This window comes from Danio rerio, chromosome 2 (assembly GCF_049306965.1).
Source record: "Danio rerio strain Tuebingen ecotype United States chromosome 2, GRCz12tu, whole genome shotgun sequence".
NCBI classification, from domain to species: Eukaryota; Metazoa; Chordata; class Actinopteri; order Cypriniformes; family Danionidae; genus Danio; species Danio rerio.
In genome coordinates, this window is record NC_133177.1 from 54,340,556 (window position 1) to 54,357,114 (window position 16,559).

Genomic DNA, 16,559 nt, shown 5'->3' on the forward strand with positions numbered 1-16,559 from the left:
ACATTTCAAGTAAGAAAAAACAGCTTTTTTCCCATATAAATATCATAGATTAATAAAAAATAGACATTTTTTCAGCATCCTATTTTTGTGCCCAAATGTTTTAAACTCTCTTGAAATGCACAGTCACAGACCTTAAAGACTCCTGCAAATGATAAACCTTCACTATTATGGTTAAACTTAGCAGCGACTCTACAAATCACATGTGTTCTGTAGCTCCTGGTCAACTATAATTCATACTCAACATTGCAGATCTTGCAATGTGACTATTGCGGATGCGCACATTATGATATCAATGCTGAAACGATATATTGTGCAGCCCTAATCCCAACTCAACACTGCATATAAAATAATGAAGTAATAATATTCCTTCCAATTGTTACATTCCCACTTAAATCTAGAGGTAAAACACAGCTAGGAACCAACAAATAAAGGAAGAGGGGAGAGTACCGCTTCCAGACCCAGAATCAACAGTCAACACCTTCTTAATATTCTGATCACCATCAGGCAACCATTGATTTATTGTGTGATCAAATTAAATAATGTATCTTAAATTTTAAACAAACAATACAAAACAAAAATAATACCTCAGGATATGGGGGGTCCAAAATAACAAACAAAACAACCAATAACTAATTTAAGACAAAATAGCTTGCCTAACAAAATAAACATTCCCAAAAGAAAGAAAACATATTACTTCCCTTTCTCCCTGCCTACACAATAAAACAGGGGAAAAAGGTTTTAAAATAAAAAAGACACCGCACACCTCACTCATACCAGTAACTTAGTTCACATTATAAAAATTAAAACAAACAGAAGTCAGAAGCCCCTGGTATCTGGGACTGGAGCAGCTCAAGTGAGACACGTTGTCTCCCCTCTTCCTTCATTATTATAAGGAATTATTCCTACAGCAGGGAAAATGAGTATTAAACACGTCACCAATTTTTCCCAGAAAAATGCAAAGAAATCAAATCTGATTAGTTTACAAATTAATTCTTATGCATAATAAAATTAAATGATGCAGGGAAAAATATTAAACACATTAAGAAAGGGAGGTGTAGAAAGGGAGTGAAATCCCAGACAGCAGCTGAAATCTCTCAGTAGTTCTTCAGAAACCCTCTGCCCTTCGTCAGTGTAAATGAATATCCACTGCTTCAGTGAAACATCTACATTAGCAGGATGATGAAGATGAAACCAGAGCAGACATTTCAGCAAGACAGTGACTATGTTTACATGGTCAATAGTAATTGAATTATTTGCTTTAATCTAATTAGGCAAATAATAAGACTAAGGTGTCTACATGAGTTGCTTTTTGAGTGTTACTTTCATGATCCTGTTTTACATGTTATTGCACTTAATCTGATTAACGTCATTGTGTCACCACGCTAACCGCATTCCCTCCAGAGTTTGATGTCATTTTGGGTGTTTTACTTTTGATTTGTTGACTTTAACTGCAGTTTGGCGCTTTCACTTTCATTCACGAACATTTCATTCACGCCCACTATGACAAACGAGATACTGGATGCAACTATGAACTGCTAGAAGAGTGTATTTTTATTGGAAGTTCATACCGCAAATCTTGTCGCAAAACGCTGCTGAAAGTCCTACATGACGGTAATAGTTTGATTAAGGTGTTTACATGTCTGTAATGCACTTCAATAATGCGACTAAAATTGGCATCCTCCACACGTCTTAATTTGATTTCTCTTTAGTTCGATTATGACATTAATCTGTTTAAATTGATCAAAAATTGATGTTTACATGGTTAACTCTTAATCAGAGTATTGTCTTAATTGCATTAAAATCGATTAATTGGTGTCCATGTAGGGCTGGACGATATGGCAAAAATTTATATCACGATATATTTCGTAATTTCGGTCGATACAATATAATTCCCATATCGATATGGACAATATTAAAAACACGGGAAAAAACTGCCAAGAACTCACACAATAGATGTCTGTACCAACAAATGTCTGTAAACTGAATATGCAAAGTGAATAATACCTCCAGGCTCTTTTAACTTTTAGTTTTTTTAAATAAAAACAATACAAAAAATGTGTGTTCACTTTTTATTTGTATTAGCCTTTACAAACAAGAAATGTGAAATAAACTGTAAAATAACCAATATTGAACAATGTGAATAAAAACTTTTATCAGCATTTTTTTTGTATGTGCCGTATATTTAACAATTAAAATAATACAAATATTTTACAATTATGACATCCACATCGTAAAAAAAAACGTAGAAAAAGATAAATACTTATAATAATAAAAAATCTAAAAGAGTAAGGGCTACATTATTATTTATATTAGAAAAGAGTTGTTTGAGTATCCGCTTGTTAAGTATGACGTCATGCGAAGCAGCTTCCGGGTCCAAGCGCTCTATTCAGCTGAATGGGGAGACTCATAAAATGGTAATAATAAACGTTTCTAAAGCGATTTAATGCTTTCGAAAATTACGATCGCAATATATATGTCCATGCCTAATATCCAATGGCCAGAAAGTGATTCATTTTTTTTATAAATTGTTACATTTTTGGTATTTGTTATGCAGCAAGCCCAGAGATTGTCGTGTACACTATAACTTTATATAAAATTAACTTTAATGTGTGATAGGAATAAAACGTGATCATAAACGACTGATTTCTCTCCACTCAAATGAATAGCGGCTTGGACCCGGAAACAGTATACATACGTCACAAACACGTCAACACTTAACAAGCGGATATTCCATGGTTTCCGCTACATTGATTCTTGCGGGGCGCCACGCCAAAATTCATTCCGCCACGGCTACATTACAGCTTCTCATTCAAAACATTTTATTTTTTTAATAGCGGGTAATAATCGCACCAAAACGTATTAAAGGGTAAGTGAATTATAATAGCGCAAACTTTTCTGTATCCGTAGTAGTGCTGTGCGTCATTTGTTTAACCCTTTAAGGAGACATACTGACTGACTGACAGGTGCTTTATGCGTGAGGCCAGCAAGCATGACGTAAAGCCGTTTCACTTTACTTCCGGACGCATTAATGCTACTCTGTAAGTCTATTGAAGACATTCATAAATATTCCTAGCAAATCTAATAAATGCTGGAGACATACTCGTTACATAAATGCACTAAATCGCACTCGTTTCTTTGAGAGCGCACAAGAAGATCTGCGCACTCTTGAAGCGGCTTATATTTGAAAGGGCGTGCAAGAAGTTCTGTGCACGAGCAGAGGGAATCGGCGCACAAGCAGCACAGAGATTCGCATGCTTGTAGCCTTTACATAAATGCGACCCCGACTTCTAATACTGGGCTCACAACATTTTTCATTGAAATAACGCCACAGGTAATTGGTAGACCTGTGTAAAAAAAAAAGGCCTGCAGCCACAGCTGGAAAAAGTCCTAGAGGAAACACTGTATTTATAGTTCTGGTTGCTTATCATCTTGATTGTCCTTTAAGGGTTCTATCTGACTATAATATTTGTGTATGTAATTACCTAATTAAATTAAATTACCTAATTAACATAAAATAGTTCCAATATATTTAATATAGTCTATTTATATTGACTAAAATTTTATGTAACAAATGTTCATTATTTAACATATTTAATTCCTCTGTTAATCACATTCTTTCTATTTCATCAGCTTTGCAATAACCTGATTCCTGATAAATATGTTTGTGAATTTTATTTTGTAAGTTTGCGCCAGTGCTATATGCCAGCCATGCAGCGAGTTTATGTGTATGTGAGTGTTAATTTGGGTGTTTAAGCGAGGATCGAGTGATGTATGTGCGTGTGTATGTTGATGTATGCTATATGCATGTATTCAGGGCACACTTCACGGCAAACTTTCTGCGACGGAGCTAACCGACTGCTGTGCTGTGCTAAGGCTGAGCGCTGGCAGCATGTCTTGTGACATACATCACGCTCTTTCTGACAGCTGAGCAGTGACCGTCACTCAGTGACAAATAATACAGTGTATAAGATCTTATAAATATAATAAAATATATATATGAAAACTTATCTCAAAATACCGGAAATTACTTGAAAACTCATATCACTGTTATTGAAAAGAATTCTATCATGATATAGATTGATATCGAATTATTGTCCAGCCCTATGTCCATGTAAACGTAGACATTGATCCAAACACAGCCAAGGAAGCTCTCAAATGCATTCAGAGAATGAAAATAAAGCTGTAGAATGGCCCAGCCAATCCCCTGACCTGAATCCAATAGAAAATACAAATTAAAGATCAGATTTGATAGATGAGACACACAGAACCATCAAGATTGTTTACACTCAGTTGAAGTTTCACACTCAAACTCACACCTGAGCAATGCAGGTGTTCTCCATATGAGAGGCGTCTTTTCAACTAAAAAGCCTTATATATAAAGTATTAAGTGAAGTTTATGTATAAACTAATTTCGAGAGGATCACATGCTTATGATTGCTAGCGGCTGGATCCGTTTATCCAATTCACAATGCTCCAATCAGACGACTCCTAAACTACTATAAATACCCTGGGTTTCATTACACTGCAATCTTGGTTTTGAAGAATCCCCCTATTCCACCCCTAGTCAATTGACTAATCCAAATCGGCACTATAGACATGCTCCTAGTATATAGTTATCTCCAAGAGCAATCACTTACTGTTCATTGGTTAATACAGCAGGGGAGTTCTCGAGATCTACCTGAGCTCAAACTCCCCTCCCGAATTGCAACGGGAGGGAGCCCCGGGCTCGAGGATCTCATGAGCTCAGGGCTCACTCCCGGGACAGCATGCCAAACAAGCTTAATATTTAATCATCAGCTAAGTGTGAACTCTTGAAATACATTTCAGTGGTTCAGCACTTTCTCCTTGTGCCATTTCATTATTAGACTTTCCTCATTTTTTATATTTTTTTAGTTTGTTTTATTTTTATGTTTGTATTGTTTAGGTTTTTACCAAAATCTGCATCAATTCCATGTCAACAGCTCCATTAGTAATATTATTACCAGGAAAAAAACATGACATGTTCAATACTTATTTTCCCTGCTGTATGTGACTATTGTGGACACACACGTTGTGATGTCGATGCTGAAACAATATACTGTGCTGCCCTACTGTAAAGCTATAACAATCTAACTTAATAATAAGGAATAGGACAGGTTCTATAAAAAAATGTGCCTTAAAGACACTCAAGACCTCTGCTGTAGAATGACCTAGATGCCCAAGGCTATTTATGGCTATATAAATATTTCATACTCCGTTTGGGAGCATCACAATACTTTGAGGAAAAGGAAACAGAAGGTAAAACACATCACAAATTATCTCCTGAATATGCTTATTGTAATTGCAAGTCCTCTGAAACACTTGGCAGACATACAAGGTGACATGAATATGATTTGGAAGATGCTTTTTGAATTTAACAAGGCCAGTTATTTAGTGTGAGGTGGAGGTGTAATACAGAAACACATCCATTTATGATCAATAGCTACTGTATAGCAGCAGATGGGAACATCTATAACTACGGGTGCTTGCACACTTGTGAATCGATTCATTTGTTCCGAAACAGAGATTAAAATTGTTACATTGTTGCTCTTTGATCTTGGTGTGGTTCGCTTTCACACGGCAAAGTTTCTAAATGAACCAAAAGAGCTAAAACAAGTCACGTGTGAGTAAACTCTCCTCACATTGGTCAGGTTGTGGTTTGGTGGTGTTTGACAAGGTGCGTGCGACGTGTCTGAAGGGAGGGATGCAGTGGGGAGGAGTGAAAGGCAGACGTATTTGAGGATCGGAAGGGAGACACGCGATTTCCGGGAGATTAACACTCGTTTGCTGGCATCCGGCAGTCTCTGCATTTACGGGAGACTCCCAAAACTTCCGGGAGACTTGTGATGTCTAGAATGGCCCTACTCATAACTCTCTCTTCATATAGCAGTATGCCTATTACATATCCATAATACACTGTGATATAACCGGGCTCAGATCATATTGCTTTCTCACTACAATCAATCCGCTCCAGAGTTCGTTTCAATCGAGCCGAAACAACCTCATTTAGGTGATCTCGGAGCGTTTGTTTTGGCACGGATCTGAGCGGATTGCTGGATTCACATATGCCAAACAAACCATGCTAACTGGGCAAACATGTGGTTCTGAAACAAAAATCTAGGTGTGAAAGCACCCTATGGGCTCTATTTTGACGGTTCATGCGCAAAGCGCAGAGCGGAAACACTTTCAGAGCATGTCAGAATGCATTTTTGCTAATATAAGGACGAAAAAATCTGCTTTTCGCCGTGGCGCATGATCTAAAAGGGTTGAGTTTATTTTCTTAATGAGTTAAAGGTGTGTTTTGAGAATAAAAAAAATCAGTCTCATGTCCCATTCCCTTTAAGGGTCAGTTGCGTCACGCCATGGCGCATTTGCTATTTACATGACGTAAAGTAATTGGAAAAACTGAGCATTTCACAATCAAGAAAACAGTTAAACAGAGCATCTACCGCGCAACAATGAGAGATAAATGATCTACTTTCACTTTCGCTCTCGTGGATAGGGAAACCAATACGCACAGACATCATTTAGCCTATAAATAATTAATTTCGTTTGTTAAGCGCAAAGATTAGTTTCTAAACTGTTTCTAAATTCAGTTATAATTTCCAGCAAACGAATAAATGAACAATAATAACAAAGTGTGTTCAAAACGTTATTTCCAAATACACATGTTGTGCCCTATATGGTCTAAAACCTGCATGTGGGCAAATCTAAGTTTGTTTTTTATAAAACAAATATAAAATAAAATAAAAAATGTACTAATGTTTTGCTTCTTACACTGTCTTTACACACCTGAAACTTGCCTACAGCACTTATTCATTGTTGCTCTTATAGTTGTGTAAATTGCTTCCTTGTCCTCATTTGTAAGTCGCTTTGGATAAAAGCGTCTGCTAAATGACTAAATGTAAATGTAAATATAGATATAATAAATAATACTGCTAATAATAATAACATTATACAATTTTTTTTATGAATAAACTAAATAAAAGTCTCCCGAGATGAAGAAGACATAAAAGCAGTGTTTTTTCATATTTATGTAGGCTAGAAAATCGTATGTTTTGTAATATTTTAATCCTTTATATTTATATGCTACATATATTCTTATTATATCCTATATATATCCTTAATATTTTAATTTTTTTTTCATATGTAAAGATATTTGCGTATTGCTCTACATCTTGTGTGTATTAAGCAGTGTGTAAGCGAGGCGCAACTCTGCGCCGGAGTTTAGACCATGTTTGTTTTGGTCTATTAAAAAATCCATTATAGTTTCTTAAGATAGCAACGCGCCAGCAATGAGCCTCAGAACGCCTTGCTTTTTAGACCAGAACGCCTATGAGCGCACATATGAGCGCAAAAGCATCTGCTATTTAAACAGTGTGGCGCAACACCTCAAAACGACTCTTGCCCCAAGCTGAAACTAGCAAACCACTATTGCGTCGCGCCTTGCGCCATATTGCGCAGGGTGTATGATAGGGCCCTATATGTCACGTTTTTAAAAACTTACTAGTAAAGCAGATTATTGGAAATTGCCGCTCGAGAAGGATACTTTGTTTTTTAAATGGTAGCTTCTTGAATTTATTTAGGGCGACGCAGTGGCGCAGTGGGTAGCACATTCGCCTCACAGCAAGAAGATCGCTGGTTCGATCCTCGGCAGTTGGCATTTCTGTGCGGAGTTTGCATGTTCTCCCTGCGTTCGCGTGGGTTTCCTCCGGGTACTCCGGGTTCCCCCACAGTCCATGTGGTACAGGTGAATTGGGTAGGCTAAATTGTCCGTAGTGTGTATGTGTGGATGTTTCCCAGAGATGGGTTGCAAGTGGAAGGGCATCTGCTGCGTAGAAAACTTGCTGGATAGGTTGGCGGTTCATTCCGCTGTGGTGACCCCAGATTAATAAAGGGACTAAGCCGACAAGAAAATGAATGAATTAATTTATTTATTGTACATCAGTGTAACATTTGATAAAAAAGCCAAAGTGCATCCCTCCTGGGTTGTATTATGTCATCAGAGGATCTTATAAAAGTTCTTTTATGACTCATCTGCCTGGAAAACCCTCTTCGCAAGCTTCATTTTTTTTTTTAGAAAGCACTGCATTTTCCTTAAAGACACAGACTTTGTTCCTGCTGAGGGGAAGATGTGTCCTTTTGAAGTGCGCAGTGTCAGAGTCGGTCAGACAGACAGTCTATGTACATGGATCACTGGTTTCAAATGATGCCGGCTGAATTTTAAAAACTTGTAGTGTGAGAATAGCCCTCATGGACTTAATTGGGGATTATTTTTCCAGGAAGTATTGATGCGCAAGATTAATTGTACTTTCCTGTTCCGCTGGCGTAGCAAATGTCAAAGATTCCTTGCATATTTAAACAACACTGGACTGAAGAGGAAAGCTCAAATAAAAAATGCATATGTGAGCTGGACCACAAAACCAGTCTTATGTTGGCATGTTATATTTTTGGCAATAGGCTAAAGTACAGTGTATGGGTCAAAATAGGTCAAAAAAAATTACAGATTTTTTCTTCTATGCCAAAAGTCATTCAAATATTAGGTAAATATCATGTTTCGTGAGGACGTTTTGTAAATGCCATACTGTAAACATATCAAAACTCAATTTGTGATTAGTCCCAGCAGTCACACAATGTCATTAGACGTTAATATTAGATTTGATTTAGGTCGTGATGTCGGGTAACCAAAATTCAATGTCTAGCCAGCGTCTAAGCACAACAATATTTTAATGTCCAATAACAATGTCAAATTACGTTATTATTTGGTTGATGTTAGGTTGTGTGGGACCACAGAATTCCATCTGTTATTCGCAGACGATGTCGTTCTGTTGGCTTCATCGAACATGGACCTTCAGCACGCACTTGTGTGGTTTGCTGCCGAGTGTGACGCGGCTGGGATGAGAATCAGAAGAAGGTGGTTTGCCATCTCCAGGATGGAGGAAAGTCCTTCCCCCTGGCGGAGAAAGGATGGAACATGAGATTGACAGGCAGATTGGTGCAGCGCCAGCTGTAATGTGGTCGATGGTACGATGTGGTCCATTGCAGTGAAGAAGGAGCTAAGCCGAAAGGCTAAGCTTTCGATTTACTGATCAATCTACATTCCTACTCTCACCTATGGTCATGAGCTTTGGGTAATGACCGAAAAGACAAGAACTCGGATACAAGCAGCCGAAATGAGTTTCCTTCGCAGGGTGCACCATTATAGATAGAGTAAGGAGCTCTGTACCCCGGGAGGAGCACAGAGTAGAGCCGCTGCTCCTCCACATTAATAGAAGTCAGCTGAGGTGGCTCGGGCATCTGTTTCGGTTGGACGCCTACCTGGGAAGGTGTTCCAGGCATGTCCCACCAGAATGAGGACTTGGGGAATACCCAGGACACGCTGGAGGGACTATGTCTCTCGGCTGGCCTGGGAACGCCTCGGGATCAGAAGGAGCTAGAGGAAGTGTCTGGGGAGAGGGAAGTCTTGGGTTCTCTCCTGAGACTGCTGCCCCCGCGACCCGGCTCCGGAAAAGCGGATGAAGATGAATGAATGAATTTAGGTTGTGTTGGAAAGTGACAAAAATCCAACGTCAAGCCAACATCTTAAACCAACATCATATTAACGTCCAATACTGACATTTATTCGTCAGGTATGGCAACCAAAATCCGGTGTCTAATAGACGTCATGGTGATAACATCCACACAACGTCAAGCTGTAATTATATACATATTTGGTTGTTTTTAGGCTGCGTTAGAAAGTGACCAAAAATGCTGACATCGGTCTGACGTCAACCCGATTTTCATTTCCACCCAAAATGCAACGTCCCCATGTCATTGGGGTACAACGTCAATCTGATGTCATGTTGACGTCTTGTGCCTGCTGGGGCAATGTGCATTGCTAAAACTGAATTTGAACAACTTTAACAGTGATTTTCTCAGTATTTGAATTTTTTAAAACCTCATATTCACTATTTTGAAATAGTTGTATCCCAATCAAATATGACCCTAGCCTAACAAATCATACATCAATAGAAGGCATATTTATTTATCATTCAGATAATGCAATCCTAAATTCCAAAAAGTGCAGTTATGAATTATTTGTGTTGTCCAGAATCTCATATCTAAACCCATTGGGCATGCAGGAAGCAATCATTTCTCACTATTTCCTTTTCCACTTAAATATTGTCGAGTTGTAGGAACACAGATCTCCGGGGGTTGAAGCTGACACGTAACATAATTATCATACGTCCCGTGGGTTGAACATTCGGGCTGCATGAGTCTCATTCAGCAAACTTCTATTCATAGTACTTAAACTCTCAGGGAGGAACGAAATCAGAACCCCAATCAAAACCCAATTCGCATAATAATAACTGAGCAAGTCACTTCAGACATCACGCTTGACTGGTCTAAAGAGCTTCTGCGGGGACATTTCCCACAGTGCTTAGCAGTTTCCAGACTGTCATTCATTTATTTAACAATTAAAGTCCCATTGTAAGGGGAAACACTTCATTATTAGTAGTAATCTGTTAGCGTGAAACTGAAGAATTACTCCCGCAGGTTTAATGTGGTAGGTCTGCAGAGACCGAAACAGTTTTCTCCATTTGCCTTACTATATTCAATTAAACTTACATGGTTACTTTGGATATGATCTTTAGTTAACCACATTTAATTAAAGTAACATGGTTGCTTTGCATATAATCTTTAGTTAAGTGAAGTTTATTCATAAACTAATTTCGAGAGGATCACGTGCTTATGATTTATCACGGCCAGTCTCGCATTTGCTAATCACTATCTTCCAATCATATGAGCCCTAAGCTGCTATAAATAGCCACAGTTTTCAGTTCACTTTATCTTCGTTTGGAAGAAACCCCCCTCCTCCCCTATTCTTCTCCTTTACCTGTGATTGGGCAGCACGGCGGCCCAGTGGTTAGCACTGTGAGCCCCACAACAAGAACACTGCCGGCCCTGGTTCCACAGGACCGGTGGGTGTCTCTGTGAGGAGTTTGTATGTCCTCCCCGTGTCCGCGTGGGTTTTCCCCGGGTTCTCCGGTTTCCTCCCACCATCCAAAGACATTCAACATGCATAACAATCAAGCTTGTCTAATCCCTTGTGTTCCCTTCGCTACCGCAGCAGGGGATTTCTGAGATCCACCGAGCTCAGGCTCCCCTCTTGCTCTGCCAACGGGAGGAAGCCCCGGGCTCGAGGAGCCCTTGAGCTCGGGGCTCTCTCCTGGGACAGCATGCCAATCAAGCTTTTGTAAATCATCAGCTAAGTGTGAACTCTTGAACCATATTTAATTAAAGTTACATGTTATTTTGTATATAATCTTTAGTTAAACCGGCCAAACTGAGCAAGGATATGCATTAGTGAACTCTTCACCTTGTCCAGAACATCGAGTTGTGTTAATATCAATGGCAGAGCCATATATGTGACTCAGGACCATAAACACAGTCATAAATGTACATTTTTGGAAATTAAGATTTATGCATTATCTAAAAACTAAATAAATGTGTTTTCCATTGATGTATGGACAACCTCAACCTCAAAACAGTATGCAATTCTGAGTGTGCCTCACACAGGTGAGTGAGCTTGACAAACCCCCTGTAGAAAACACCCTCTTTCATCTCTCTGACACTTTTTTTTATTGTTTTTGCACATTTCCATCAGACACTTTCTTACAATTACTCCATCTCTAAACAAAGGGCATTTATGAAGTGTGCTTTACACAGGTGAGTGGGTTTGACAAACCACTTGTAGAAACACTCTTCTCTCTCTCCAAAAAAAACACTACCCCCTCCAGCACTTAATTATTTGAGCACTAACAGTTCTTTTGTATAAATAGCACTTCTTGTGTGTATTGCATCTTCTTGCTGAATGTCTCCTCAATTCTAAAGGTTGATTTATACTTCTGTATCAAGTGCATGCGTATGCTCCGACGCAGCCTACTTGCGGACACATAGCCCTCACTATGGCCGTCGGCAATGCTGACGCGCACCTCTCAAAAAATTTAACTACACGTCACAACGACGCATAGCTAAAGCTCTTTAATTGGTCGGCTTGGTAGCGCTGACGAGTGTGGGTGGAGCTGAGAGCCGCGCAAGCCTGAGTAAGCGAGTGTTTACAAGTGTCGAGTCCCGTGAAGGAGCTCCAGATGGAGACTGATGTTTTGTGTTTAACTAATGATTAAAGTTGTTGCACGTTTGCCGATTCCCGCCTTAAAATGAGCGAGTTTGAGCCACTTGTACGTTAAGGTAGCTCTAAGAAAAAACAAAACACCAGCGAAGAAACTCGACACAGACGAACATAAACACCTCAATGCCAGCAATCGTTTCGGAAATGTTATTGCAGAAGAACACAAACAGCGCGCAGAAGTAAAAATGCACGGCGTTGCATGCGCCGTGGGTCATGCCGATTATTTGATGCAGAAGTACAAACCAGGCTTATGTTGCTTTGCACAAAAGCATCTGCTAAATGTCTAAATGTAAATGTAGTTGTATAGTATGTTAGGATAGAACAACAATTGGTTGAGATATAACTATTAAAAATCTAGAATCTAGGGGTTCAAAAAACATCAAAATACTGAGAAAATCATCTTTAAAGTGGTTCAAGTTAAGTTCTAGGAATGCACATTGCTAATAAAAAATTGAGTTTGGATATATTTACAGTAGGAAGTTGGCTAAATATCTTCATGGAACATGATATTTACTTGATATTCCAACTCAATCCCACGACAATTCGTAACTTTTTGATTTAGTGGGTAATTCATATCAATTCGTAAGATCTTAGTCCTACAATTTGCTTATCCCCCAATGATGGTTGGGTTTAATGGAGGGATTGGGCCATGCCTCCTTTTTAAAATCATATATTTACATACGACTGAATTCGTATGAATTAGCCACTAAGCTGACAAACGTAAAATACTTCCGTTTTCTCCGAGATCAGATTGAATATTCTTATGATTTGTGGCATAAAAGAAATATCAATAATTTTGACCCATACAAAGTATTTTTGGCTAAATTACAAAACGTGACATCGATTCATTTTCAACTTGGTCCCTTTATTAATCAGGGGTTGCCACAGCGGAATGAACCGCCAACTTATCCAGCATATGTTTTACGCAGCGAATGCCCTTCCAGCTGCAACACACATACACTCTTGCGTTCACACACACACTACGGCCAATTAAGCTTATTCAATTCACATATACCGCATGTCTTTGGACTGTAGGGGAAACCGGGGGACCCATACGAATACGGGAAGAGCATGCAAACAGAAATGCCAACTGACCCAGTCGGGGCTCAAAACAGCAACCTTCTTGCTGTGAGACGATTGTGCTATTCACTGCGCCATCGTGACACACTCAAAACATAATATACGACGCATAATTTACAGTGAGTGGGCTTTGATAAAATAGGGTGGACCTGCAATGCATAAATATTTACTAAAAAATGCACTGATTTTTGGCTGAAAGATAAAAATGTAGATTCACCAAACATTCTCAATCCATATAGCAGATTTAATTAAAGAAGGTGTTCTTGGTTTAAAGGAGCCCGAAAATGAACAGAGTTATATTACATGCTGGTTTGCTATAGCTATGAAACATTGTGGATTGGATTTTCAATGTTATTTGAAAATGCTGAGAGGTTTATCCAATAGAAACTGGATCCCAGATCCCCAGGTGTGAGGACGATGAGTGAAACCTAGTCAGGTACTGTTTTACAGCAGAAGCATGCTTCAATTGGATTGATCACTCAGGCTGACAGTGTTTGCATTTACAATGTGCGATAGCATTTCCATCTAGCAGGGCTTTTTTAAATATACATCTTAGTCCCTTTATTCATCAGGGGTCGCCACAGCGGATTGAACCGTCCATTTATTCAGCATATGTTTTACACAGCAGATGCCGTTCAAGCTGCAACCCATTACTGGGAAACATTCATAAACACTCATTCACACACACATACACACACTAAGGCCAATTTAGTTTATTAAATTCACCTATACCACATGTCTTTAGACCTTCGTGCTGTGAGGCGACAGTGCTGCTAACCCCAAATCTTAGTCAATCTTTACATTTCTTTCCACAAATCCTATATTTTCTGTCTCATTTTATTCAGATGAAGCTGTCGATCAGAGTTATAACTAACATCTACTGCATATGAATTGCTTAATCAAACCTGTCTGTTGAGAGTGGTTCTTGATCTCTCTTTTCCTAGTCTGGATGCAGGTCTCTTGATCTTGTATAAGCTGAGAGATTATAGCGCAGTCAGGATGGATTGCGTGCATCTGATGTAGAAAAAAAAGGTATCAATCAATATACACATTGACTAGCACAGTCTACAGAGAGACTAATAAACTACACTACATTTATAGTATGTAGTGTGTGATATTGAGCAGCACTAGCTTTTTAAATGTACAGTATTACACAATAGTAAATTGATTCCTACTAAAATGAGCTTCCCATCTCTATTGAGTAATTATGACTTAAGGTTAAGCTGTATTGTAGACACAATTACACTTAAATGAGAACACTTTTGTGGGGCTGAAGGAACAAAATAAATTGCTAGTGATTTTTACTTAGATTCAAGTGCAATTATTGTTGCTAACACAGTGAATTAGCCTTTATGTCAGATTTTAAAGACAAACAGGGTTTTCTTACTAAATGTATTCTTTAATAATCAAAACTATCATCATATTAAGTCTTTACAAAACAAATATAAAGGTAATGATCAAACTTTTAGGACCGACTTCCATACGTTTTCAGTATTGAATGTTATGACGGGAATTCCCATATTATTAATTCTTATAGTGACTTTTACGTCGTAATCGTTTTAAATTCTGACATACGAGTAAATTAGTAACTAGCTAAAATGAGTACAAGTTCGGTTAATTCAGAAAGAAAGCTACCATAATTCATTTTAATACATAGGTCACTGTAGAAATGATATATGGAGAAAATGTTTAACATACTTACAGCTCTCCAAAAGCCCGCGAATAAGCACAGATGTACAACCTTCATGTTAAAACCAAGGAGTGTTAAAATGACACTAAATATATCCCTTTAAGTCCTCTGAGTGACCTGCTCCGGCTCTTGTTGATTTCAGACTGAAGTCACATTCACAATCGCTCTTTCTCATCGACTGATGTGCGCGTGCACCTCCTCATCACAGGGTCGTGACGCGCGCACAGTCAGATTCACTTTAACATGTAACCTAATTTCACTGCTGAATATATGAGCAGCTGTTTGTGTAAGGGGGGAAATGCTGAGCGTGTTAAGATGAAGTGTGCTTTTTTTGAAGAGGTAGGCTACTTTTGAGTAATGCTTTTGAAGACAAACACAGATTTAATGCATTCATATTTAATGAGAGAAACAACTATTTTTCAGGTCGTTAAACAGGGACGGGGATTCAGGGGAGAGGAAATGTCGCCCGGTAAATGTGAATAATTGAAATAACATTGGACAAAAGCACTGAGAAACTCCTAGGGATTTTGTAGGGAAGACTAGGATTGGTTGGCACTTGGCACAGTGGTTGTTTCGCACAGATTTATTCCTTGTAGTCGAAGAGAAAGTATACAGGACTAGGTGCAAATGGCGGGAACAGACGTGACATCACGCACAGACATCGCATAATGTTTCCTGAATTTTTGTCATTCAAAATTTATGTTTTTTGCACTCAACTCCATCACAAATGCTTGGCACAGGTTGAGTTTTCTCAGTATTCCTTCTGTAACTAACTGGGGAAACACACACACACACACACACACACAATCCATATTAACTTTCGACCCCATTTTCATAATTACATGTTTAATTATTCATAAATAAATATACACAAACAATACTTTCTGACACAATCGTTGCGATTATTAGGTTTAAGTAAAGGGAATTGCACATTTAGCAGGTTGTCGTCTAACAAAAAAAGCCTGACAGGCAGATCGGAAAATCCAGTGTGAAACATTTACATTTAATTATGACCTATTTTATCCTTACAAAAGACATACAATGACTTGCAAATGAGAACAATAGAAGCAATCAAACCAACAAAAGAGCACCTATGTGAGTGCTGTTATTCCCCTAGCACTATAGATATAGCAGTTAAAAGAAAAAAAAAAGAAATGGAAATGTTAGAGAATTAAAGGGATAGTTCACACAATCATATTAATTCTATTACAATTTACTCACCTCTTGTTTCGAAGATTACTGTTTCCTTCTTCTGTTGAACACAAAAGAAGATATTTTGAATAATGCTGAAAACCTGTAACCATTGGGTTCCATGGTATTTGTTTTTGCTACTTTGAAAGACAAAAGTTTTTAGTGTTCTTCAAAATATCTGCTTTTGTGTTCAGCATAAAGGTTCGCACACATCGGGATGCTTTTCTTTTGCGTTTATCGTCAGTGTTTTTCGAGATGTTTTTTCGCACCCAAACCCAAGAAATTTTCACTAGTGTCAAGCAGAAGATTAGCCAAAATCACTCCTTGACGTTAGATGGTGTTACACAACTTTAAGCTTCTGACACCTGCTTGTAACATAGAAGAAGAGAGAAAGTTTGACACATGTGG

The 16,559-nt window shown here is 38.4% G+C and overlaps 1 protein-coding gene across 4 annotated transcripts in view; it reads right to left on the bottom strand.

The window, feature by feature from the left end:
• ghrhra (growth hormone releasing hormone receptor a) overlaps positions 1-15,197 on the bottom strand; it is a 53,621-nt gene extending 38,424 nt beyond the window's left edge. For 2 of the 4 annotated variants that reach the window (XM_073916762.1, XM_073916753.1), the window contains exons 1-2: positions 14,969-15,105; positions 14,176-14,284 (exon numbers count right to left, since the gene is read on the bottom strand). In XM_073916762.1, the coding sequence (XP_073772863.1) occupies positions 14,176-14,284 (109 nt within the window). In that variant the 5' untranslated portion in view covers positions 14,969-15,105. 4 annotated transcript variants of the gene reach the window in all.
• Between the last annotated feature and the right edge of the window lie 1,362 nt (positions 15,198-16,559).